At 53.4% G+C, this 24,726-nt stretch overlaps 1 protein-coding gene across 2 annotated transcripts in view; it reads right to left on the bottom strand.

The window, feature by feature from the left end:
- Capn5 (calpain 5) overlaps positions 1-22,808 on the bottom strand; it is a 54,908-nt gene extending 32,100 nt beyond the window's left edge. The window contains exons 1-2 of one of the 2 annotated variants that reach the window (XM_032892980.1): positions 22,632-22,808; positions 7,586-7,780 (exon numbers count right to left, since the gene is read on the bottom strand). In XM_032892980.1, the coding sequence (XP_032748871.1) occupies positions 7,586-7,750 (165 nt within the window). In that variant the 5' untranslated portion in view covers positions 7,751-7,780; positions 22,632-22,808. Of the gene's footprint in view, positions 1-7,585; positions 7,781-7,945; positions 8,056-22,631 lie in introns of those variants that run through there. The other variant, XM_032892978.1, reaches the window with a different exon arrangement.
- Between the last annotated feature and the right edge of the window lie 1,918 nt (positions 22,809-24,726).

Genomic DNA, 24,726 nt, shown 5'->3' on the forward strand with positions numbered 1-24,726 from the left:
GCTTTGATTTTCAATATTCTGTTACTTGATGAGCCCCCAAATCGTTTGTGTTTTCTTGGAATGGATGCGGCAGACCTTCAGAGATCCTGCCAACCTCTGTGAAAGGATTTCATCATATTACACTTGCCTCTAAGCGTCTCAGAGATTTGGACACACGATGGAACCCTGCGTTTGCAGGGTGGGGGATGGGAAACCAGCCACAGGCAGGGCAAGGACCAGGCACAGCTGTGAGTCACCTCTGTGCTCCCACCCTGAGGTCCTCATCACTACTACAAAACAATTTACTGGGATGGGTCTTCTTGGTGGCAAAGGCACGCATGGTCCTGTAAGCAGCCCATAAACTCACCAGTTCCCCCAGGGTAGCCTAAGGCAGGGCCCTTTGGTCTGTCGGTGCCCTCTCTCTCTCCCCAGGAAAAGCCACACCCAATGTCTCCAGCACACAATGGGAGCTAGAAGCCTCTGCTGGATTTGGAGTCACTAGGTTTGATTCTGGATTCTGCTGTCACACAGAGCAGCTGAGGCCTTTTCACAGGCAGCCAGCAGAGGGCAGGCGAGCCTGGAAGGCAGAACTTGAATTCCTGCAGGCCTTTATGAAGATGCAAACACAGGCTCATCCTCGCTGTACCTCCAAGTCCTTAAATGCTGGCCCTACAGGGCTATGTGTGGCCTCCAGCAGTGGTGGGGTATTCTGGAAAATGGGATAATGGAATCTCATAGGGTGTTGGGACACATCTGCCCAGAAAACAAAAACAAAAATAAAACCAGAATTGTATAGAGGGCCAGGATAAATAATTCCCCGAGGACAGAAGCTGAGAGGACCTCTAGCTGGGGCCATGGGAGAGCCAGGGCAAGCTGCATGGTGGCTCCTCCAAGGCACTGGGCTGTGTCCTGCTATCTCTGATCACAGGAAACCCAGCCAGGGAGCCTGCTTCTTGTCCCCATGACCACTCTCAGGAAGCTCAAGCCGGAAGCTGAGCTCCAGCAGTCCTGCTTCCCCCTAATCTTATCTTTCAACCAACTGCACCCGCCTGGCTTCTCAGTGTGAGAGAGTGGTGTCTCAGCACCTGCAGCGCCTTACCCCCCAACCCCCGCAAAAAGAAGGAAGGATGGGGGAGGGGCTTCACAGCTAGAGCACCTGCTGCCTCTAGGGCTGCAGAAGGAGATGACATCAAAGTGTTTGCTCATCTACCTCAGGACCTCCCAATCAGTGATCTGTGACTGACAGGACACCCGCTCCAGATGAGACAGAGATACCCAAGGTCAAGCACAACAGAGTGAGCAGATAGGGCAGAACAGGTTGGCTGGGCTCCCAGCCTGGGCTCTCCCTGCCACTACACAGCTGTAGCAGCCTGGCTCTGGGCCCCAGAACACCCTCCTGCCATGCCCACCCCAGCCTTGGAAAGAAGGCTGGGGGAGACAGAGTTCCAGAATCAGCTTCCCTCCAGCCCTGAGCATTCTGCCTGCATCTGAAGCCTCAGGGTTGTCAGCTCTGACCTGGAACACATCCAGCACTTAATGGCACCTGGGATCTAGCCGCTACCTCGAGTTACCTCAGAGAAAACATCCCAAAGCAGCTCTGAGGACTGACCCCTGCTGGGGCTGGAGGACCCCGCCTGAAGACGGGGTTCTACTAGCAGCTCTGTCATAGACAAGGACAAGGGACAGAGGAGCAAGGCAACTTGTGCAGGGCCACGGAGCAGGATGAGCTAAGATTCGAACCCAGCAGGCCGCTCTACGGCCTGCGTCTAGGTGTGCTGGTCCTAGGAATGACGAAACCACCCTTCCTCGTGTGTCCACAGGACGGAGGAGGACAAGATGTCTAAGCCCTGTCCACCACTGCAAGCCAAGGCTTCTCAGGGCCAGAGTTTGCCTTTCCTGAGTCACTGGCTGACCACAGTGGGCTAGGGACAGCCCCACTACAGGCAGGCTACTGGAAAGAGCAAGCGAGGTCTGAGCCTCCAGGAGAATGGAGCTGTGACAGCGTGAGACCCATGAGACCAGGGAGGCTGTCAGGAAGGTGGCATCTTCAGAGCCGATGCGGGGAAGGCTGGTGGGCAGGAGCGAGGAAGAACAAGGACCCCCAAATGCCCTGAAAATGAAATCAGGCTTTAGCCAAAGCCAGGAAGAAAACTGCCCCCCACTCACACACACACACACACACACACATATACACACACACACACACACACACACACACTACACACACACACACACACACACACACACACACACACTACACACCACACACACACACACACACACACACACACACACTACACACACACTATACACACACACTATACACATACACTACATGCACACTATACACACTACACACACACACTACACACACACTACACACACAGTATACACACACACTACACACACTACACACGTACATACATCCTACACACACACACATATATATATATACATACCCCCTACACACATATGCACACCCCTATACACATATAACACCCTACACTTTTATACACACCACATACACACACATTATGCTTATACATACACATCCTACACTTATACACACACACAAACACACACACCCTACACTTATACACACACCCTACAGTTATATACAACACACACCCCCTAGTTATATACAACACACCCTACACTTATACACACACCCACACACACACACCCCCTACAGTTATACACACCACACACACATTCACACACGCACACACACCCTACACACACTACCCACATCACACACACACACACACACCCTACAGTTACACACACACCACACACACACAAACACACACTCACACACACACACCTACACACACACACCCACACACACACAACACACCCTACACTTATACACACACCCACACACACACACCCCCTACAGTTATACACACCACACACACATTCACACACGCTCACACTCCCTACAGTTATATACATCACACACACACTCACACACCCTACAGTTATATACTACACACACACACACACACTCACACACCCTACAGTTATTATATATATACAACACACACACACACACACACACCCTACCTTGGTGCCAGGCTACTCCAGCACCTTCCAGCCCTGCCCACATCAGCTTGCTAATGGTGGCTCTGAAAGGTGTTTATTCCAGGAAATCCCTCTGGCTACAGAAGAGAAAGTCCCTAGAGATAAGGCAGCTCCCAGGAAAGAAGAGTCTCACCAGTCAGACAACTACCTCATCTGCATATTCAGATTTCCTGTCAGACAACTACCTCATCTGCATATTCAGATTTCCTGGCCTTTGTTTCATCTTCCTATGGAGTGTGACACAGCAGCAAGCAAGGCCAAATCTATTTTCCTTCCTCCTGGTTCTGATTGTTTGGTAAATGTGAGCTGGACCTGAGACACTGGGCACCACTTTGCCGTTAGGTCCTTGTGATGGTTTGTATATGCCTGGCCCAGGGAGTGGTACTATTAGAAGTTGAGTCCCTGTTAAAGTGGGTGTGGTCTTGTTGGAGTAGGTGTGTCACTGTGGGTGTGGGCTCGGCCTAGCTGCCTGGAAGCCAGTCTTCCACTAGCAGCCTTCAGATGGAGATGTAGAACTCTCAGCTCCTCCAGCACCCTGCGTTCCTGGATGCTGCCATGCTTCTGCCTTGATAATACTGGACCGAAACTCTGAACCTGTAAGCCAGTCCCAATTAATGTTGTTCTTATAAGAGTTGCCTTGGTCTCTTCAGCAGTAAAACACCAACTAAGACAGCCCTCTACCTGCCCGTGAGCTCCCTGGGAAGGGAGGTGTTTGGCACAGGGAAGCAAGTTGGAGACAGAAGCTACCAATAGGACATGAAGGAATGACAAAGTGCCCTAGACCCGACTGCCTGCTGTGAGTCCTCGACAGAAACACACACACACACACACACACACACACACACACACACACACACACACACACACACACACACACACGACTGGGGTACCGGTCCTCTGACCAATATATCTCCAGGTCACAGGCTTCTTCTGAACCTGCAGTCACCTCAGCTGGTTGGACCAGTTGGCCCAGATCTGACCAGGTCTGAGCCATGCCCCTCCTGGCTCAACAGGAAATTCAGGTTTTCAGTGATACAGAGCCAGGAACTCAACCAGGATGGTGCTGGGCATAAGAGCTGTGCTGTCGTGCACAAAGCTGCACCTGTGGGGCACACGCCTGTCCTTCTCTCCCTCGGTCCATTCCTGAACCTAAGACCACGGAAGGAAAGGCCACTGCAGGACCTTTGCCAGGGGCATAACAGAAAAAACAAGAGCATGGTGCCTCCTTTGCCACTGCCCCTTCTCCTCCCCCATCTCCTTCAGCAATCCAGCCTCCATCCCCTCGAATGCCAGGACCTTCCCTGGTGCTCTAAGCAGGTTGGGGGGCCACCCAGTTTTAGGTAGAGCAGAAGCCTTCCTATAGCAGGACAAGTGGCCAGCACTGGAGTGTAGCAGCTTTCCCCAAATGAGCATAAATCCCTTGGATGGTGGGTGTGGGGAAGCAGGCTGCCTCAAGAAAAGCTAGGAGTTCCACAATTGACAAATGTTCATAGGATTCCTACCTGCCCCGATGCATTCTATCCAGAAACCCCAAACTGATGTCCAGATATCGGGAAGCCTGGGGGTAGGGGGGATAGACAGCTGCAGCCCCAGCCTGAGAACCAGAGTGGCTTCTGCCCACATCCCGCGCTCCCCAGAGCCCCTCTCATCGCCTCCTCCTCTAACCAGCAGTGACAGAGGGGCAGATGTTCCCTGAACAGAAAAGAAGGTAGCAAGATGGATACTAAAGAGAGTGAGACCCGGTGGCACCCGCAGAGGGAATGACAGGATACCAGGCCAGCTCTGGCTGGCTCCCCCTCGTGGGGCTGGCAAGAAGGATGAGGGTAGCTTGCTGCTGACACCTCCAGTACCCCAACTTACAAGAAACCATTCTCTACAAGAATTATTCTCCCCACTTAGAGACGAGCAACCGTGGCCCTGAGAAGGGGACACTTTGCTCAAGACCACACGTCACTTCAAGAAGGCACCTCAGGCCGGAGCCAAGTCTGGCTGGCTTAAAACGCAGGCTCTTCATAATACATGGGGAGAAAAGAAGCCAGTGAGGAAGGGAGACTGACTGATGGTGGGGAAGCTGGGAGGCTGAGAGATGGGAAGGCTGAGGGCTGAGGCCTCAGGGCACTAAGAAGCTAAGGGTTTGGGAGCAAGGGAAAGGGTGAGGCTGGGAGGGAGGGAGGCAGGGAGGCTGGGAGGGGGAGGCTGGGAGGGAGGGAGGCAGGGAGGCAGGAAGGCAGGGAGGCAGGGAGGCTGGGAGGGAGGGAGGCAGGGAGGCTGGGAGGAGGGAGGCAGGGAGGAGGAAGGGGGGGGAGTGGTGGGGGTGGGGGGAAGGGAGGGAGGGGGGAGGGGGGGAGGGGGGGAGTGAGGAGGCAGGGGGGCGGGGGGGGGGGGAGGGAGGGGGGGGGGAGGCCGGGAGGCAGGGAGGCAGGGAGGCAGGGAGGAGGGAGGCAGGGGAGGCAGGGGAGGCAGGAGGCAGGAGGCAGGGGAGGCTGGGAGGAGGGAGGCAGGGGAGGCTGGGAGGAGGGAGGCAGGGAGGCAGGGAGGCAGGGAGGCAGGGAGTTTGCAGGGACTGAGAAACTGGGAACAGGAAGGCTGAGGGCCTGAGGCCTGGGAAACTGCAGGCAGGGAGAATGAGACATAAAGACACTGAGTGGCTTGGGGGCTCAGAGACTGTCTAAGGAGAATCTTGAAGAACAGAGAGGTCACCATAATGACCAAGAGAAAAGTATTTGCAGACGGAACCAGAACGAGCTGTAGTGACAATGACTTTCTGGCTCTGCTTACAGTCTGTCATAGACCCAGGAAATAGAACCATTCAGAAGCACAGCTGCCTCAGGCCGATCTTACCGCTGGCCTCTGGCCAATAAGCTGTGAATCCAATGGTTAGGGGCTGGAAAACCTATTCCTGACCCAGGCTACCCCACTTCCTCCCCGGCAGGCCTTGCCCTTCCCCCACACTTTAGCCCTCTATCACATCAACCCCACGGGATCTTTTCTGCCCCACACACTCCGTCTCCTGACCAAGACTGAAACCTGACTACTGTCCTGTGGACCCCACCCTGATGTCCCCAGCTATGCCAACCACACGTGCTGTGACCTAGCCTCTTCAGCTGCAGCCAGAAAGGCAGCTGGGCAGATGCCAAGGAGGGAGGGTGAAGGAGGAGGTAAGATTCCTGAGTGCAGGGGAAAGGGCTCTGAGAGGGCAGTGACTCCACTGGGTCACACCGCAGGGGCGTGCCAAGTCACCAGCCTTCCCTACTCAGCCTCGTGGAGCCCATTCCACACTGCAGCCCACAGTCTTGGGAAGAGGTCAGGGCCAGGTAAGTGTGCTAAGGGAGGCGGCAGGAGGAGGCTCAGGTGTCCACCCTCTCTCCTGGAAACCAGGATCTCACAAAGGCCCTTTGGAGCCGGCTCCTTCCCCTCACCTTGATGAAGCAGACGGTAGTAGGCATGGGAGGGTAGAGCCATAATCTTGTTACTAGGTCGGAGAAGGAAGCCAGGGTCAGAAGCTCCCCAAAGCCCCAAGAACCCAGGGCCCTCTATCTGGTGTCAGGGAGGGGCCAGGAGCAGGGCTCCTGGATGTGGGGGTCCCTTCTCTCAGCCTCAGTTTCCTTCCCTGACAAGTAATGCCCAGAGTTGGCTGTTGGGAAGAAGCATGAAGGTGGGATTTCATTTTTCTCCAAACATCCAAGGACTAGAGAGACCGGACAGCACAAATCCGACCGCTGTGTGCTGAGGTTTGCGGGACACACAAGCCCTCAGATCTAACAAGCCAGGTTCAGAAGTGGGGTGTGCTTCCCTCGAGTGCCCCAGGCCCCCCCTGCTTTGCCACTGCCAGAGGGAGCCTGATACCCGAGCCTCTATGTGGTTACAGCTTCCCCACTGGCCTCACCCTGCAGACAGCGGTGCCTTCTCTGAGAACAGGGCAGGGAAGACGCCGTGATATCTGCTCAATGGGCTGGAGGAGCCTGGTCCTCTGTCAGTGACTGTCCCCTTGTCACCAGCATAGTGGTGAAGTCTGGAATGGGTCTGGACCAGTGTCCTCTAGTGCCCTTGCGTTCACCCAGGCTCCAGGAAACCCACCCTGCAGACCTCCTCTGACATCTCACACACAGGACTGAGAACCAAGCCATGCCGCCAGACAGCTATGTCTGCTTAGCATGCGACTCTTGGGCTCGAGACCAGGCTGGGAGTTGGAAAGGCCACCAACACTGAGCGTACGGGCTGAACATTGGTCCTTGGCCGTTCCGTCCTGACGTTTCAATGACAGTACGTGCTTCCACTTGTACAGGAAGTGACTTTTAAAATCAGCAAAGTAAACTTGCCTCAGACATCACACAAGTGCACACAGGGTTCATTGACAGCACTGCACACACATCCCAAATGACCCTGGGAAGGAAAGCAGAGGTCTGCAGTGCCCACAGACCATGAGTATTCCATGCCGGAGCCATCTGCCTAGGCAGATGAATGGCTGCCTATGGGATGGGGCAGGGCCCATTCTCCCCAGGCAGGGGGACCAGACACTAACCTTAGGCCGCTTCCACCTGACTGTGGGCCCTGGGGTACCCTTATAGTAGAGTGAGTCGTCGGTGGCAGGGAAGTGGGGGTCCTCGAACAGCACCTTCCTGCGCAGACAGGCCCGCTTCAGAGCTGAGTAATTCTGGTCTTCATAGGCCTTTGTGCAGGAGAACATGGTGACCACGTCCCCAATTAGGGGAGGCCCCTAGAAGAGAGGAGAACAAGAAGACCGTCAACCATAGGCACCATAAGTTCCCGCTGAGCACTGACCACCAGACATACTCCCCTCCCAGCAGCATTCCAATATTAAAGGAAAGGAAATGAGGCACAGAGAGGGCTAGAGGCCTGCCCAAGGTCACACAGCTAGTACCTGCTATAGGACAAAGGACACAGAGCGAAGCACGGGCCTCAGCAATTGAGGTTCTCTCCTTTCTAGTGTCTGGAAGGCAATATAGCAGGCCCTCAGGCCACCAGTGCTTGATGTCCAGGGCTGGCCCAGGCCACTCCCACCTCACTCTCCCTATATGTTTAGCCAGCCCTTCCTACTGCTCTGGGACTGAGTCATACAAGCGGCCAGCCCCAGTAGCTTGTGGCCGGTATCGCACCCACAGGACTCGGCTGTGGGCATCTCAGAGGTGTCTTCCTGTTTCATTCCTGTCCAGTGGGGGAAAACCCTGTCACAGGTTGCTCCGAGCTGTCACCCAGTCCCCACCCCAGCACTCTGCCTACTATGTGCACCTCACACTTAGGGAAGGGGCAGGCTCCTAGCACCATTCACTCCTCATAGGGTCAGGAGACCACCCAACACTTTGTACTTTGTACTAAGTTGAAGGGACAGGCACTACACCAGTGTGGTGGGGGAGGGGAGGGAATAGGAGTGGGGATGGGGACACAGCCACCCATCAGGAGTGTTGACAGGGGTCTGGTCTCTCACATTCCATCTTCAACCTCTCCAAATCTACTACACATCCTGGGCTCACCAGGGACAACACTTGTTGCTTTATTGAGGTTCAGGCTGCCCGTGAGAGAAACTGAGGCAGAATTCTGAGAATGGCTTCTGGGCAAAGTTTAATAGCAGAGTTTCATGTAGACGCTGATTCTGGCCGAACTACTCATTTGCTGTGTGACCATGGAAAAGCTCCTCCACCTCTCTGAACCCCTTTCGTTCATCTCCAAGATGGAAACAAGGCTGGTTCAGTGAGAGAATAATGCCATTATGATCAGCCAGGGGCAGAGGGTGGAGGAAGGCGCGCCCAGGGGTCAGGTCTCCTGTCATTCCACATAGACGCCAGCTCTCTGGCACCCACCGTGTGCGAGCCATTGTTTGTGTCTACTGTTGAGAGCAACACCAGGTGGGCATGCTGTCGCCATCTTAGAATGGGGCTGAGGGTCTGTGAGGTGAGGCACCTTACCCATGTTCTCACGGAAGAGGGAGTGGACTGGAACCCAGGCCTCAGGTTGAGGTGGCCCACCTTGGCCTTGGGAGCAAGGACTAGGCAATGAATGTCAGGCAAGTTCCCCACACAACCCTCAACTGAGCCGCAGCCCAAAGGGAAGGAAGGCAGAGGATTCTTCAGGGAAGGGAAGAAACAGGAAGGAAGAGGTGACATGTTCAGTGGACACAGAAAAACAGCAAGGAGGGTCCTTGTCCTGTTGGCTGAGGGTGGGCAATGCCTCCTTGTACTGTATCTGTAGCCACTGTAACCATTCGAGGCTGCTGTGTGACTCGAGCCAACCACTTAACTTCCCTGGTCTCTCCTCTGCCCAAGGAGGAGTCTCCGCTGGCCTTAGGCCTCCCTCAGCCTTAGAGCCCTGGGAAAAGAGAAAGGGGAGGCTGGAAAGCCTCAGGGCCCTTAGGCACCAAACAGGTTCGTCAGCCCAGCAGGCTTTAGCAGCCTGACCTCGGGAAGTAATTTAAGCCTCAAGAATTAAATCAGGGAGCCAGAAATCAGCCACTGTGATTCCAGTATTTCAGATCCCAGAGAGCCCAGAGAGGGGAAACAAGGCAGCTTGACAACACACAGCCAAGATAACAAATGAGGCTTCTGGCTGCTCTCCAGGCCACAGGGAGGTCAACAACACAGGGAGGATCTGTTGGAAGAAGGGATGGGCAACCGGAAGACACCGGGCGACGGGGAGCAGAGGTGGGCAGGCAAGGAGGGCATGGGTAGACGGGAGTGGGTCACCAACAAGGCTCGGGCACACCTGTCATCCCCCTCATCCCTGCCAGGCAGGCCAACCCTGGCCTCCTAGAGTTCTTCTGGGATCTGGGACCCGGCCTTTAGCTACTCAGCCCCCCACTCTGACCCCATGTGGTACACCCAAGGTGTCACAGACTCTGCAGACTCTCCCCATAACTTCAGGTACTCTCTCAGAAGGCAAAATACAAGCAGGAAGGCAGGAGACCCAGATTCACACAGCCTCCTGTCTACTCAGGCCCATCAGTTTCCTTACCTGGGTTAGAGCTGGACAAAGCCTTGTGGATAGTGGGGATGCAGAGACAGGATGTTAAGGACAGGCTGGGCCTCCCAGCTGTCTGCTCTCCAAAGCTTCTCTTTCCCACCAGTCTCACCCTGCATCCTTTACCCTGTGACCCACATTCTTGTAGGGGCCTCAAACTGTGAGCTAAGGGCATTTGCATAAGCCTCCCCTTCACAATCTTGCCTTGGCCATCTGGAGCCCCCAGGAGCCCAGCGCCCACTTGGACACTCCTTGCCGGTTTTCCCAGCCCACCGTCGGAGGATAGGGCCTACATCAAGTGTTTTTGCTGCACCACCACCACCACCACCCCCATTCAACAGTGAGGCACTGGGATTCAGTAATCAGATTCAGGTCCCAGTACCCACCTGGCTGTTCACAATTCTAACTGGGCATGCAAAGCTCTCTTCTGGCCTCCACAGGCACTAGGCATGCCCGTGGCACCCAAACATACATGCTGGGGGTGGGGGTGGGGGAACCAAAACAAAACAAACAAAAAACCACTCACAGACATAAAAAGAAACCAAGATAGAGGAGGGGGATGGGGCTCTAAATGAAGTAGGTTTCAGTTCGCACTGGAGCCATCTGGAGCCACCCACCTCTGCCCACTGGACCAGGCATCCGTTTGCTTCCTGACCTTCCTGATGGCTGTGTGCCAGCTGTGGGGCCCACACCCCACTGCCCAGGCTGAGCTGACTAGGGCCCTGCCCTTCAGGCACTGTGACTGAGCCTGGGTAACAGGGCCCCAGGGCTGGACTAGCTGGAGGCCTGCGTAGGCCACACAGCCTACAGGGTCTTTTGTCAGAAAGAGAAACTTCTAGATGAAGAAACAGCGGAGCCAGGACAAAGAACCAGAGGACAGGCTGAGCAGGAGTCCAATAGCAGGGGCAGACAGAGCACCAAGAACAGCCGAGGCCCAGCTAGAGGAGCCACACCCAGTCAAGCAGCCCGGTCCTAAAGTTCTGGTCACTGAGACACTGCCAGGGCAGACAAACAGATCAGTGGAGTGGAGCAGAACAGAATCTACACAGTCCACAGGTATAAAGGCAGCTGACTCATGGCTTGGTGCACTGAGGAGAGAACCACTGTTTCAATGATTGGTAGGACACTTGCTCTCCACACGGAAGAAGAGCAATCTTGACCCTACCTCACACCACACCCAGAACCAACCCCAGGAAAACAGCAGTGGAACTCCACCCCTGGGGCTGCCTGCAATCAGCATAACATAGCTGAAGAACTGGCTCAGCCTTTAAGAGCACTTGGTGCTCTAGCAGAGGACCCAGGTTTAGTGGCTCACGATCATCTGTAACTCCAATTCCAGGTGGTCCAATTCCTTCTTCCAACCTCCACAGGCACTAGACACATGCTTGGTACACAAGACAAACACGCAGACCAAACACCCATACACGTAAAATAAGTTAACAATAAAATTAAAATAAACAGCAGTAACAAAACCAGCAGAAAGTAAGAGAAAGAGTGGCCCCAAACATCCAGCAAATAGAAGAAAAGGTGCTGGGCTTCATGGATCAGCAAGAAAGTACAAGTTAAGACCAGAGCAAGACAGCAGCGCATCCTACTAGGAGGGTTAGAGCGGGAAGCACCATGGCACGCTAGCTCACACGTGTCCAGAGCACAGGCTGGGTTCGAGGCTAAGTAGCACAGTGATGTGCTAGCATATGTGAGCCCACTAGAGTCCATGCTCAAAAACAAAACAATGACACGTCAGGTGGAGCTGTGACACCTGGCAGGGGTGACACCTGGCAGGGGTGGACATCTGCAGTGACTCTGCAAAGCTGCCTGAGGCCCTGCTGATTGGAGCAACACATGTTCGCTGTCTAGGTCGTTTATTATAGTCTCACTCTGAGACCGTATCAACCATGTCCCAAGACCCAGAGAGACATAAGAGTATTGAGCACAGACTTCTTTTCAAAGACTTTATTTGTAACCCGTGAACTCCTGATCCGCTACTGCCCAAGTTCGAGAATCCCAGACATCAAAACCTGAACTGGCACAATAGAATCCGGCATGTTGAAATCAGAAACTATTCAAGGACTATCAATAAAGGACTGGGTGAGAGGGTTTGCTCTTGTTATCTTCAAGTAATAGAAAACAAACCCACGGTGTTATACAACCCCACGGATGGAGCGCACAGGCATGGCGTTCAACAACAGGAGCATGACTTTGACTACATGATTTCATTAGATCACATTGAAAAGCACGGCCAAATTGCCCTGATACCAAAGCCAGAAAGGAAAGTTACAGGCAAGCTAGAGAGGAGCTCAGAGGTAAAGGGCACCTTCTGCTCTCTCAGGGGACCTGAGTTCTGTTCCCAGCACCCACAAGGGGGCTCACAACCACCTACAATTTCAGCTCCCAGGGATCTAATGTGTTCTTCTGTCCTCTTCCAACATCGCACTCACGTGCACATACCCTCGCATATACACATACATGAAAAGAAAAAAGCAAGAGAGTTTTAGGTCAGAGGTTTCTGAGGAACACAGACACAAAACCTGGCGTTCCAGCAGCAGAATCAATTACTATGTGTGTTTATATGTTACAAAAAAAAGCCTTAACAAAGGACTAGGAACAGAAGTCCCTGGCACCTGAAAAGGACGCTCAGTGTGACCCAGGGGCTGGAAAGAAGAATGACTCAGTAGTAACAGTGGAGCTGAGTGTGACGAGGCCAGCTCAAGCTATAGAGTCAAATGCTGTCTCCAAAGACAGATGGAAGCCATACAATCCTCTTGTCAAGTATGAGGAAAACGCTGGAGAACACTCGGCATCAAATCCGAGAAGTAATGCTCAGAATTAAATAGTAAAGAAGATAGACGAGGAGGGTAGCACACAAAACCCAGGTGTGCTTCTAGGCAAACAACAAACTACCCAAAAAAGAAAGAGCGAATCCCATTCACAGTAGCTACAGAAAGAAAACAAAGTAAAACTGCCTCAGAATAAATGTAAGCAGGGAGGTGAAAGCCTTCACAGTAGAACTGTAACAGAGGGGAAAGGGATACAATAAATGCTACATAGTCCACGTTTATGCCCTGGAAGAAACAATGTGGGGGCAGCACTATGCTATCCCATTCAGCACAATGCCAAAGACTTCCTCACAGACAGAAAACAGAACCCTAAAACTCACAGGAACCCACAGAAGAGCCTTGAACAGCTTAAGCTACTGCTCTGACAAGACATCACGGCCAAAAGCAAGTTGGGGTGGAAAGGATTTATCTGGCTTATACTTCCACATCACTGAAGGAAGTCAGGGCTGGAACTTAAACAGGGCAGGAGCTGATACAGAGGCCATGGAGGGGTGCTTCTTACTGGCTTGCTCCTCCTGGCTTTCTCAGCCTGCTTTCTTATAGCATCCGGGACCATCAGCTCAGGGACGGCGCCACCCACCATGGGCTGGGCTCTCCCACATCAATCACTAAGAAATGCCTTACATCCTCATCTTACGGAGGCATTTTGTCAGTCGAGGTACCCTGCTTTCAGATGACTCTAGCTTGGGTCAGGTTGACATAAACTAGCCAACTCACACACACACACACACACACACACACACACACACACACACACACACACACACACACACCGTGGCACTGGGCATGATGAGACCAGGAACAAAGAGTCAGAAGACTCCTGAGAGACACAGCCAGAATACAGCAAATACATAGGCGAATGCCAGAGCAAACCACTGAACTGAGAACGTCCCCCGTTGAAGGAATCAGAGAAAGAACTGGGAGAGCTTGAAGGGGCTTGTTCACTCCATATGAACAACAATGCCAACCAACCAGAGCTTCCAGGGACTAAGCCACTACCCAAAGACTATACATGGACTGACCCTGGACTCTAACCTCATAGGTAGCAATGAATATCCTAGTAAGAGCACCAGTGGAAGGGGAAGCCCTGGGTCCTGGTAAGACTGAACCCCCAGTGAATGTGATTGTTGGGGGGAGGGCAGTAATGGGGGGAGGATATGGAGGGGAACAATCATATAGAAGGGGAGGAGGAGGGGTTAGGGGGATGTTGGCCCGGAAACCCAATTTAAATGTAAATAAGAAATACTCAAGTTAATAAAGATTAAAAAAAAAAAAAAGAGTCAGAAGACTACATACATGTTTAAAGTTCATTGATTTGCAGCAAAGGTCTCAACATCACCCAGTCAAGATTCCTGTCAAGGGGGTGGAAACAGGGAAACACACATGCAACGGAATATAGTTAGACCCTAATTTCACTTATGCAAAATCCAGCTTAAATGCATCAAAGACTAGAAAACTATTTAGTGTAAAACCACCAGAGGAAAATGGGGAAACTGCATGATGCAGGTCTGGGCATATTATTCTTTCTTTCTTTCTTTCTTTCTTTCTTTCCTTCCTTCCTTCCTTCCTTCCTTCCTTCCTTCCTTCCTTCCTTCCTTCTTTTGATATGATCTCAAAAGCGCAGAAGACAAAGGCAAAAAGTAGACGAACAGACTGACATCAGACAACAAAGTTTCTACACAAAGTGATCCAAGGAGCGAAAACAGCTCACAGCACGTAGAGCCTACTTCTGATAGGAGACTGATTTCTAACGTAATGAGGAGCTCGACTCAGTAGCTGCATAGCAGACACTCGGCTAGAAAAGAGGCAAAAACCTAAACAGATGTTTCTCAGAAAAGAAATATGAACGACCATCGCATATATGAGTAACAGTTCAACATCAGTAACCATCAGGAAAAACAAATTAAAACCAGAAGACATGCTCTTTCACACCTGGTAGAGTCCTTAAAAGACTGGGTGAGGATGTAGACAGCAGCAGTGTGTGTGCACCTGTAATCCTAGGCAGGAGGATCACAAGTTCTAAGTCAGCCTTGGCTATATACTAAAGCCACTCATAAAAGAATCTAAAATAGGACTAGCCTGGGCCAGCAATCCCATCCCACCCGTGGGCTCACAATCCTGAAGATATGAAATCAACCCAAGAGACCATCCTCACAGCAGAATTCACTCAGAGATGGGAACAAGTATCCACCAACAGGCGGATGGATAGTGAACGGTGGACAGGGGCTGGGGTGTAGCGCAGTAGGTAGAGTGACTCCCAGAGATACGCAAAGTGTGTGCCTGTAGACACAACACTAGGGAAAGAGAGACAAGCGGAGTCAGAGTTCAAGGACAGACTCTACTATGCAGGAAATTCAAGACCAGCCCTGTCTTAAACAAAACAAAACAAAACAAAAACAAAACAAAACAAAACAAAACAAAACAAAACAAGGGCCGGTGAGATAGCTCAGGGTAAAGACCTTTGGCCTGAGTTCAACTCCCTGAACCCACATAAAGGGAAGGACAGAGGGAGGGAAGGAGAGAGGAAGGGGGTGAGAACTGACTTCATAGAGTTGCCCTCTGACCTCCACACACCTGCTGTGCCATACATCCACTCCCACACAACAACAATAAAACAAATATTAATGCATTTTTAAAATTCGGTGTACCTCACCTGTAATGGCTACTGTATCAGGCCGTTTTCTGTTACTGTGATAAACATCTGAGATAACTGACTTTTAGAGAGAAAAGTTGCTATGACTCACAGTCAGAGTGATTTCAACCCATGACGGGGAACCCTTAAATTCAGGCCTCTTGTGGGGCTGGAAAGCACTGTTAGGGACCCCTAGGTGAGGCAGAACCTCAAAGTCCAGAAAGATTTCAAAGTGAAAGCAATTTGGATTCCTCAGTCCTCTTCACAAGCCTATCCTTGGTAACATAAAGACAACCCCACCTCCAAACGGCTCTGACACCCAAACCCTTAGCACATGGGGAACATTCCAGATCCAAACCATGTACTATCTTTGCTATCCAGTGTACTCAGAACTGCTAACCCCCCGAGGCAATCCAGGCAAAGAGGGGCCCAGGGTGGCAGATATGCTGTAGTCAGTGATCTTGGGGTGGGGGTCGACACACTGTGGTTGGCGCTTTCAGGCAGGAGGCAGGTTACAGCAGACAGAGAATGCCGGTTACTCTCTGAGATGAAGCATGAGGTGTGGGATGTGTCTCCATGTTAGACAGAGAGGCCAGAGTGCGTGTATAAGGTCCCAGGTTCTATCCCCAGCACTGTGAGCAGGGGCGGGGCAAGACCACTTTAATCAGATTCTTAGTGTATCTATTTCTTCGTCCTGTGGTCTTTGTCTGCAGGCTGCCCCCAGCCCTCCAGCTCTCTCTGCCGAGGAAAGCAAGTGTGAAGGAAAAGCAGGCTCAGGCCACCGGGCTTCCAGGCTTCTGGCTGTAGAGACTTCAGGCTGTGGAGCTGAGGCAGCCAGGCCTAAATGAGTCACCCAACCAACGCCAGGCAGGCTGGCACCCACACTGGGAAATCCTGTTCTGCTCCCTTCCCCTTATCATTTCTGTTGGTGTCCAATTCCCTCCCCACCCAGCGACAGTGAGCTCCCGACACACTCCCAGCCCGGTGGTCCCCTTCTTCACCCCTTAGAGCTGGAGGGCAGGGACAGGCACATGGAACACTGAGTCTGAGCTAGCCCTAAGGGATGGAGGTCCAGGAGGCTTGGAAGCCTCCACACAGAGAGAGGGAAAAGTGCTCTTGGCTCTGGGTGGCCCTGAGTCACAGGCCTGACCCCACAGCTGTTCCTCATTTGGGATTCAGGTTCTGCTGAGGGTGTCATAAGTAGGCAAGAGCTTGGGAGGCCTCTATAAGCAGGAGGATGCTGGAGTGGGGTGGGGTGGGGTGGGGTGGGGTATTTCGGTCCCTGGGTTCCTGTGGACTGTGGGTAGTGACAGGAGGAAGCTGAACATGTGGGCAAAAATGTGAGGAGAGGCTTCCTGCACAGGCTCTGCCACTGTTTTGAGTTCTCAGACTCACTTTCCAGGAAAGCCCTCGGCCTGGGCAAACCAGGACAGAGGGTCACCCTTCCGAACCTCACAGCCTAGCACCATATGCTGTGGAGAGACACTGACAGGGGAGTAGGGCGGGGAACGGGGCGTGCAGTGTGTGTTCCCAGCAAAGGAGTGTGTCCTACCAGGGTGAGGTGGGGACAGGATGCTGGCAGCTCAGGATACAGGGGTGCTTCTCACTCACCCCCCCGCCCCACCCCCTCCAAGACAGACAATCTGATGAAAAGGCTTGATCTGGTCATGTGACTCCAGCTCCTCCGCCCTCTCTGGCTTGTAGGTTCTTACCATGGATGGATGGATGGCGGGGTAGAGAATGCTTTGACACATGGTTTCTAATCTGGTGGGCTTGTCATCAGGACAGTCACCCCCAGGTTTCCCCCATGTGCATGGGCAGGCTGTGGCCCTAACTCCACCTCCTTCCAGAGGTGAGGGTTCGAAACCCAATGAGAAGTGGTACCCAATCCTCAGATGGAGAAACTGAGGTGCCCTTTCTCAACTCAAGTTCCTGTACATCTGTAGAAACAGACTGGGCTGCTTCCACTGCCCAGAGGGAAGGGGAGAGAACATTCAGGGTAGAGGCAGGAACCTGTCCTATGTCAGGGCCCAGTTCTGCCTGGCAAACCACCTCGTTCCCAGGGTCCTGCCCCTGTACCTGCTCAGTGCTTGGACAACAGGAGTCAGACAAAACCGTGCCCCAGAGGTCAGCTGGAGAGACAGAGACCCCAGGAGGGCCTAGGCCTGCTCTGGTGTGTGTGAGGAGCCTAATGTGTGGACCTCAGAAAGGTGTGGGGGCAAGAAGGAGCATGCTAGGAGGAAGAAACCAGTTAGGCCAGGCTGAAGGCCAGGGTGTGGAGGAAAGGGAAGACAGAAGTAGGAGCAAGCAAGCCCAGAAGTCCAGGCCCAGGATGTAGAGAAGCTGAAGGGAGACTCGGACCAGGCTGCACTCAGAGAAGTACCTGACGTGACAGTGTTGGTTGTGGGAATGAAAAGTAAGTCATGGCCTGCAAGCCAGGGCGCCCTGGGGTCAACTGGGCTCCCTCCTTGGAGACTGCAGGCTCCTAGGTTGACAGACCGGGTGTTAAGGTGAGTGGTGTGTGGGTGACCCTTCCAGGCCCTGTGCGCTGCTGGGAGCTGAGTGCCGTAGCACTTGGACGCAGAGTCCCTGCCCCATGCCCAGGAAGACAAACTGAAGCTCGCAATACCAAGCCGGAGTTGGCCTAAAATGCCACGCTGCTAAAACAAGGAGTAAGGACCAGGAGGGGCCAGGCAGGTCAGCTCTACAAACTAAGGCAGCCTGCCTCCTCACCTCACACCCATTCCCACCCAGCAGGCCTAAGTATTCTCTCAGGCACTTGTTTTGCTGTTATTGTTTGTTTTTTGTTTTGTTTTGTTTTGTACTGTTTCTTTAACAGTCTCATCTTTTAGCCTTAGCTGGCCTAGGATGGAACCGGATAGATAGACCTCAAAAACTGCCTGCCTCTGTGCCCCAGTCCCCACTCCAAGTGCTAGAGTTAAAGTCACAGGCCACCACACCCGGCTTGGCTTACCTGCCTCTTAAAAGGTGTTGGTGAAGGTCCCAGGACCAGCCCTGCACTAGCTGTACTGAATGCACGACTCGCACGGGCTACACTCTACCCTCAAGCCGTAGCACAGTCCTAGCAGGATGAGATCTAGTCCCTGGGGTGACCTCAGGGACACAGTGAGAGTCCCCTCTTCTGATATCACTAGGTTCTGGCTCCCATGGACTCAGGCTGGGCACCAGGGCCAGAAACAAAACAGTCCCAGGCCTGTCTGAAAGGAAGCAGGCACAGGACACATTCAGTCACTGAGAATAACCTTAAGAGATATCCAGGACCTAGATTAGGAAAACCAGCCAATGTAAGCCCCAGGGAGTTGGTGGTGTAGGAGTGGGGTTGGGGTTGGGGAGATGGGGGAGATTCTGCCAAAACACTACAGTTATTTCTTCCCTGATAATGACTGGCGAAAGCATCCACATAGGAATCCGTAGCCCCTGTGGGCCTCTCATGCACTTGAAGCTTGAAGATGGATAGGGATGGGTCCTAACAGTAATGGCGCTTGTTACCCAAATCTAAGGACCCGAGTTCCATGCCCACCACTCACAGGTAGAAGGAGTAAGCACAATGTCAGAACCATGGCCCCTGACCTCCACTCACCACCCACAGCACGTGCCCAGCCAGGCACAAGCCCCCTGTGCACACATAAAACGTAACATAAATAAAAACAGAGCCAGAGGGAGGCAGAGAGTGCAGAAGAGGAAAAGGAATGAGCCCATGGACCAGAAACTGGGGTGACTCAGGTGCAAGGAATGTCAGCAGCCCGCACCAGCCGGAGGAGACGAGGAACAGGGTCCAGCCTGCATTTCAGTCCCACAAGGCTCATCTCAGACTTCTGACATTCCGGACCAGGGAAGAATGAAGCCACACTGTCTTAAGCCTGACTTTCTGGCCTCTTGGGTTCTGCGATTATAACGGAAAAACATCTCTGAGGAACAGGGGTGAGTGACGGGGCCCGACTGCTCCCTACTTCTTGGAGGAACTGCCCCCCAGTGAAACATGAAGTCCCATTATAGTTGCTAGTGAGAAGTCATGGAGTCCTACCTCAGCCTAACTGGCAGAAGTCATCCAGGGAGGGAGAGAGGGTACCATAGCACAGGGATGGCTGACTAGGCCGGAGCGGACATATGAGCAGATCCCCAGCCTTTGTCCCACGCCTGTGCACACCTGACAGTGATGGACACCTTGATGTCCATGAATGGGCCCTGGTCTGTTCTGGCCACTGACACCTTCTATACCTGACCAGGTGCCCCACTGAGACATAAGGTCACAGGATGCTCTCACAGACAACTCTGGGAAACCTGGAGTCCCAACGACCACGGTCCCAACAATGACAACAGGGTGTGGCAGCTCAGCCCTCACTGGGCAGCAAAAACACATTGTACAACCTTATATCCAAGCTCAGGAACGGGCTTCAGGAGGTCCAGATTGGTACCCCAAAAGCATGTGGCCCATTTTTGCCTTTAGTGAACAAAGAAAGACAGAGCCTTGGAACTAAAGGAGGCTGGTAGTTCCACCTGGTCTGAGGCAAGGTGGCCTCACTACTGACAGAAGAGGCTACCAAGGGGGAGTTGGAGGCCAAGTCTGGGGACCTCAGGGAACTAGAGGAAAACGAGAATTGAAAGGGTAGGGAGATGTCTGGAGGACTTGGGGAGCTGGGAGGGGCCCCTCAGGCACTGAGAGATAGGGGAGAGGAGGGCTCAATCAGCAAGACCAGCTACAGAGCCTGGCAGCAGCTGCCCAGCCTACAGAGATACTTGGAGAAGGTCTAACAGGCTGCTGTCTGTAACTGGGGACAGCCAGGACTCATACCCATGAGCCCTTTGCAAGACACACCTAAGGTATCCCTCAGCTGACCTACCCTGCTTCTCTCAGGGCACAGGGGGATGATGTTGGTGGCTAAAAGACTTGGCCAATCTGACAGAGAACACCGAGCAGGAACTTAGAAATAATTTGCAGGTCTTCTTGTTCATTAAAGCCAAGAAGGCCTCCCACTTCAATAGGAAAAACAAAAACAAAAAGCAAACACCACAAAACAAAACAACAACAACAACAACAACACCGCTGTCCAGTCCTTTTGTCTGAAAATGAAGGGAGCTCTCTTTACTCAATGAAGGGACCAGTGGTAATGGCTGTCAACTAGCTACCAAACACCTTGTAGTAAACGGCCTAAGTGACCAGATCTAATGTCACCACCATCTTCCCTAAGTCTCTGTGACAAGGTATTACTTAGCCTCACTCCACACACCAGGAGAAACTGAGTCACAGGCAAAGTTCTCTGTTTCAAGGCAAGCAGGAAAACAAGGAGCCAGTCTTAAGGACAAAGAAGATGGGCCCTTCAGGCAAGAGGGTGGTAAAGAGTGGCCTCCTAGTACCCTCTGAGGGGACAAGGAAGGGCTCCTTTTGGGGGAACCAGATCTCAGAGCCATCCTAAGAGCTTTCAGGGTAATTAGAGTAGAATAAGACAGAGACAGCACAGGCTTCTAAGAAGCCCACAGATGTCCCACCGAAAGCCACCAGTGCTCAACTGCCACCTATCTGGTACCGTTTCTGAGGCAGCCAGCTGCTCTTACCCAGCAATAGTCCTGTGAAGCTTCCCCCAGACCTCCCACTCCTGTTCTGGGAGCACCAACAGATCCTCTCCTGTCTTGCCACACCTGCACTGGGTGCTGAGAAGAGACGGGGTCTGGGGGGTGGGGCTTTCCCTGCTGTAACCTCTATAACACCGCTCCCCCAGGGTAGCCAAAGATGGCCCTTGTCAGACGCACCCACCTTCCAGACTGGCATTCAACTTCACACCTCTGTCTTTGTCCATGCTCTTTCCTGGTCTGACTGTTCCGTAGTTTGGACTCTCTGGTCCTTGCTTCACTGTGTTGGACTTTTCTAATCCTTGCTAAGGTGCCCTGTCAGCTCCCAGGCAAGCATGGCCCCTGCCTGGTTCTTGGCTCTGCCTTATTCTCATCACACAAGTCAGGAGCTCATCTGTTGACCCACCATCCTCTCAGTGGGAAGAGAAGCCTCTTAGGGTAGGCTCCACCCAGGTTTCGGCTCTGACCCAGCCTGGGGCAACTGCAGCAGTTGGGCCCACCATACCAGACCCCTCCCTCTGCCCCTCTTCATCTCCACCCAGAACACTAAGCCTACAGCCAGGAACAGCCAGGATCCTGGGAGGCCTCTGCCCCCTCTGCCCCCCCGCCCCCCCCCCTTACAAGGCAGAGCATCCCAGGAAGATGTCCCTGGACACTTAGCTACCCTGGGCATTGGCTGAGTGTCCCACGCTCCTGCACGCAGGAGATCAGGGCTTGTGTCTTAGGGTCCTGGGTGCCAATTCTGGCTGGATCATCGTAGAGGGAGGCTGCCTTCCTTTCTGCTGCTGGGGCTCATCTGTGTGAAGTCTGGGGCTGACTCTTACCAGGGAAGACTGCCAGGGGAAAATTGAGCACCTGTTAATGCCTTTCAGTCCTACTCCACCCATGGGCCCCTCTAGGAAAACCTTTCCTACACCCCCTCAATCCTGAGGGCTGGAGCTAGGACCCTGAATACTCTCTGGGAAAAGCCAGGTTCTGCCAGACCCGCCTTGCTCCCAGCACCACACATCCAGTCCTGAAGGCAAGGAGAGAGGCCTGCATTCAACTAGGAGATTGTGGTCAAGAAGAGGGGAAGGGTCATATATCTGGATCTTTGGCCTCATGCCTACTCCAAGCCATGGGATGAGGACATCTAGAAAGGTTAGAAGGTTTAATGGGTTGAGGGGCACAGAGGTGAGGACAGGAAAAGGGACCTGTAAGGAAGATTAGAAAGTCAAGCACACCCCAGCGAATCTGTACTGGGAACACGGCCTCAGAACACCCAGAGAGAGGTGAGGTTGGTCCTTCACTCAGGGTTGCAGGTGGAAGTGGGAATGAGCTCAGGGACCAGGGCAGATCTTTGGGGGATGGGGGTGGGGCTCAGCCTCCTAGGCCTGCAGGCCAGGGCCCAACTCCCAGCCCTGAATCCGCGGGACATACAACCCCTGCTCGGATTCGTGCTTCCGAGGCACGCACTGGCCCGCGCTGCACCTGCACACACACCCAAACGCACACTAATGTGCGCTCGCACACGCCTCCCTCCGCGCAGCGCCTCCTACCTGCCGCGTCGCCGCAGCTGGAGCCGGACTCCTGAGATGCAGGGCACGGTGCGGGCACTGGAGCGGAGGTTGGATCTGCCCGCGCCACAGCCTGGGACTCTGCGGGGAAACGCTGCCCCGGCAGCCCGCAGGCAGGGGCGGGAACTTGGACCCCGGGGCTTCGGTCTGTCCCGCCCCGCCTCGCAGCCTCCTCCCATTGGAGGCCAGAGGCGTGGTCTCGCGGGGCGGGGCGGGAAAGGGGGGGTTGTTGCGCATGCGAATTGGAGAGGCCGTTCTCCCCGAGGCCGCCCGGATAGTGCTGGCTCCGAACTGGGAGGGTGGCCCTGACCCAGCGCTCCTTCCTCCCCATTCTAGTGTTGTCCGCAATAGGAGAGCATCTCGGGATGTTGGCTGCCTAGCTCGCCATTGGCCTTAGCGGACCCGCGTGCCCCACCAAGTCCTGGCAGAGAATGTTGGCTGATTTGGGGTATGCATCTCAGGCGGGATCAGACAGGGCCAAGGCAGGGCAGCTGAGAATGGGAGGACCCAAGGAGATGAGAACCCCTCCCTTTCCGTTTGTATATTCACACCCATTCCCAAGATTTTAGCTGGAGAAGAGTAATGTAGGCCCTGGTGAGGTGCCCAGAGGGTCCCAGTCAGTTAAGGAAAGTTGGCCCTGCCCTGTCCTGTCCTATCCTGTCCTGTCCTGTCCTGTCCTGTCCTGTCCTGGGCATTTATCTGCTCCCAGTGCAGACTGAAGAAGCGGCAGGGTCCAGATTTTTGACTCTCTTTTGACTGCCTTCAGAATGCTCTGGAACACACTAGCCTTGGTTTCTTACTCTATAAAGTGGGAACTGGGATCCTGCAGGCCAGGCTGTTTGGAGGAATACTGTAGGGATTTATGGATGACCAAGGCTGGCCAACAGTAGGCTGGGTCCCTCCAAGGCCACAGAGACAACACTTGTCTGATTGCTCATCGTGCTGGCTGCTGGCCCACCTCAGAGGTCAGAAACTCAGGCCCACTCATCTCTCGAGCTTCCTGGTCTCTGTTAATGATTACTTCAGTCACCCTGCGTTCTACCTCACCTCTGTCTCTGGCCACCCAAGTGTAGCTCCATCTGAGCAGAGTTTTCAACGTGATGCTGTCCTCCAAGCACAATGTTCCAAGACTGTACTAGGTTTCGCACTCTATCTCCCTTAGTCCTGGTCTGTGGCTAGCCCAGGGTTTTTTATATTCGTTCCATCCCCACAGAAAAGCACTTCCAGTGACCACACACAGCCTCAACATGTCTCTGCCCAGGGCCCTTGACCCACAAAGCAGATCTGGATCCAAGGTTCACTCCACCAGTTACTGGGCAAGTTCTATATCCTTTCATGGTCTCAGTTTCCATGTCTGTAAAATGGGCTTTCCAGGAGAAGCACATGGTGACTGTGGGGGCAGAAAAGTCAAAAGGTTCAGTCAAAATCCTCAAGCAAGGAAGTAGGCAGCATTGCCTCTGGCAGAGCACCTCTCATATCTTCAGAGACAGAACAGGGGTCATGTCTGGAAAAGTGTGTTCTTCAAAACCATAGTATTCAGAGAATTCCCTGACTCTCTTCTATAGCTCAGAGTATGAAGCCAGGGGAGGGGTATCATGTGTTGGTTTCATTCACGGGCTCTGCCTTGACTCCTTAGCTGTGGGCCTTAGACGTGAGACCCGCACTGCGGAACCCCCATAGCAGCACCCAAGCTGCAGTTGTGGTGGCTGATTGGCTTGACTCCTGGGAGTCCTTCTGGGGGCCTCTAGCTGCCACTGTCATCCAGCCTGGCCTGCTCATTTTGTAAAGATTAGTGTCTCCAGCAGCAGAGACACACTGTAACCTGGCGATTAGTCCCAGGTGCCTTAGAGCCCGGCTTAGCCTGGGAGGCCTGTCTCAGAGCCCATCTCTGGCAGTTTCCACCTTCCTGACGGATGTGGCAAGAAACCTAGAGAGATGGCGACCTGCCGAGGGCATCTGGACTTGATGAAGGGAGCAGTTTTCTGATCCTTGGGGAGCAGAAGATCAAGACGTGCCAGGAAGAGCCCGGCTGCCTAACAAGGCTTTCTGAGGGGCGGGTGATGCATCTTTGCCAATG

Source organism: Rattus rattus, chromosome 2, assembly GCF_011064425.1.
Source record: "Rattus rattus isolate New Zealand chromosome 2, Rrattus_CSIRO_v1, whole genome shotgun sequence".
In the NCBI taxonomy this organism is placed as follows: domain Eukaryota; kingdom Metazoa; phylum Chordata; class Mammalia; order Rodentia; family Muridae; genus Rattus; species Rattus rattus.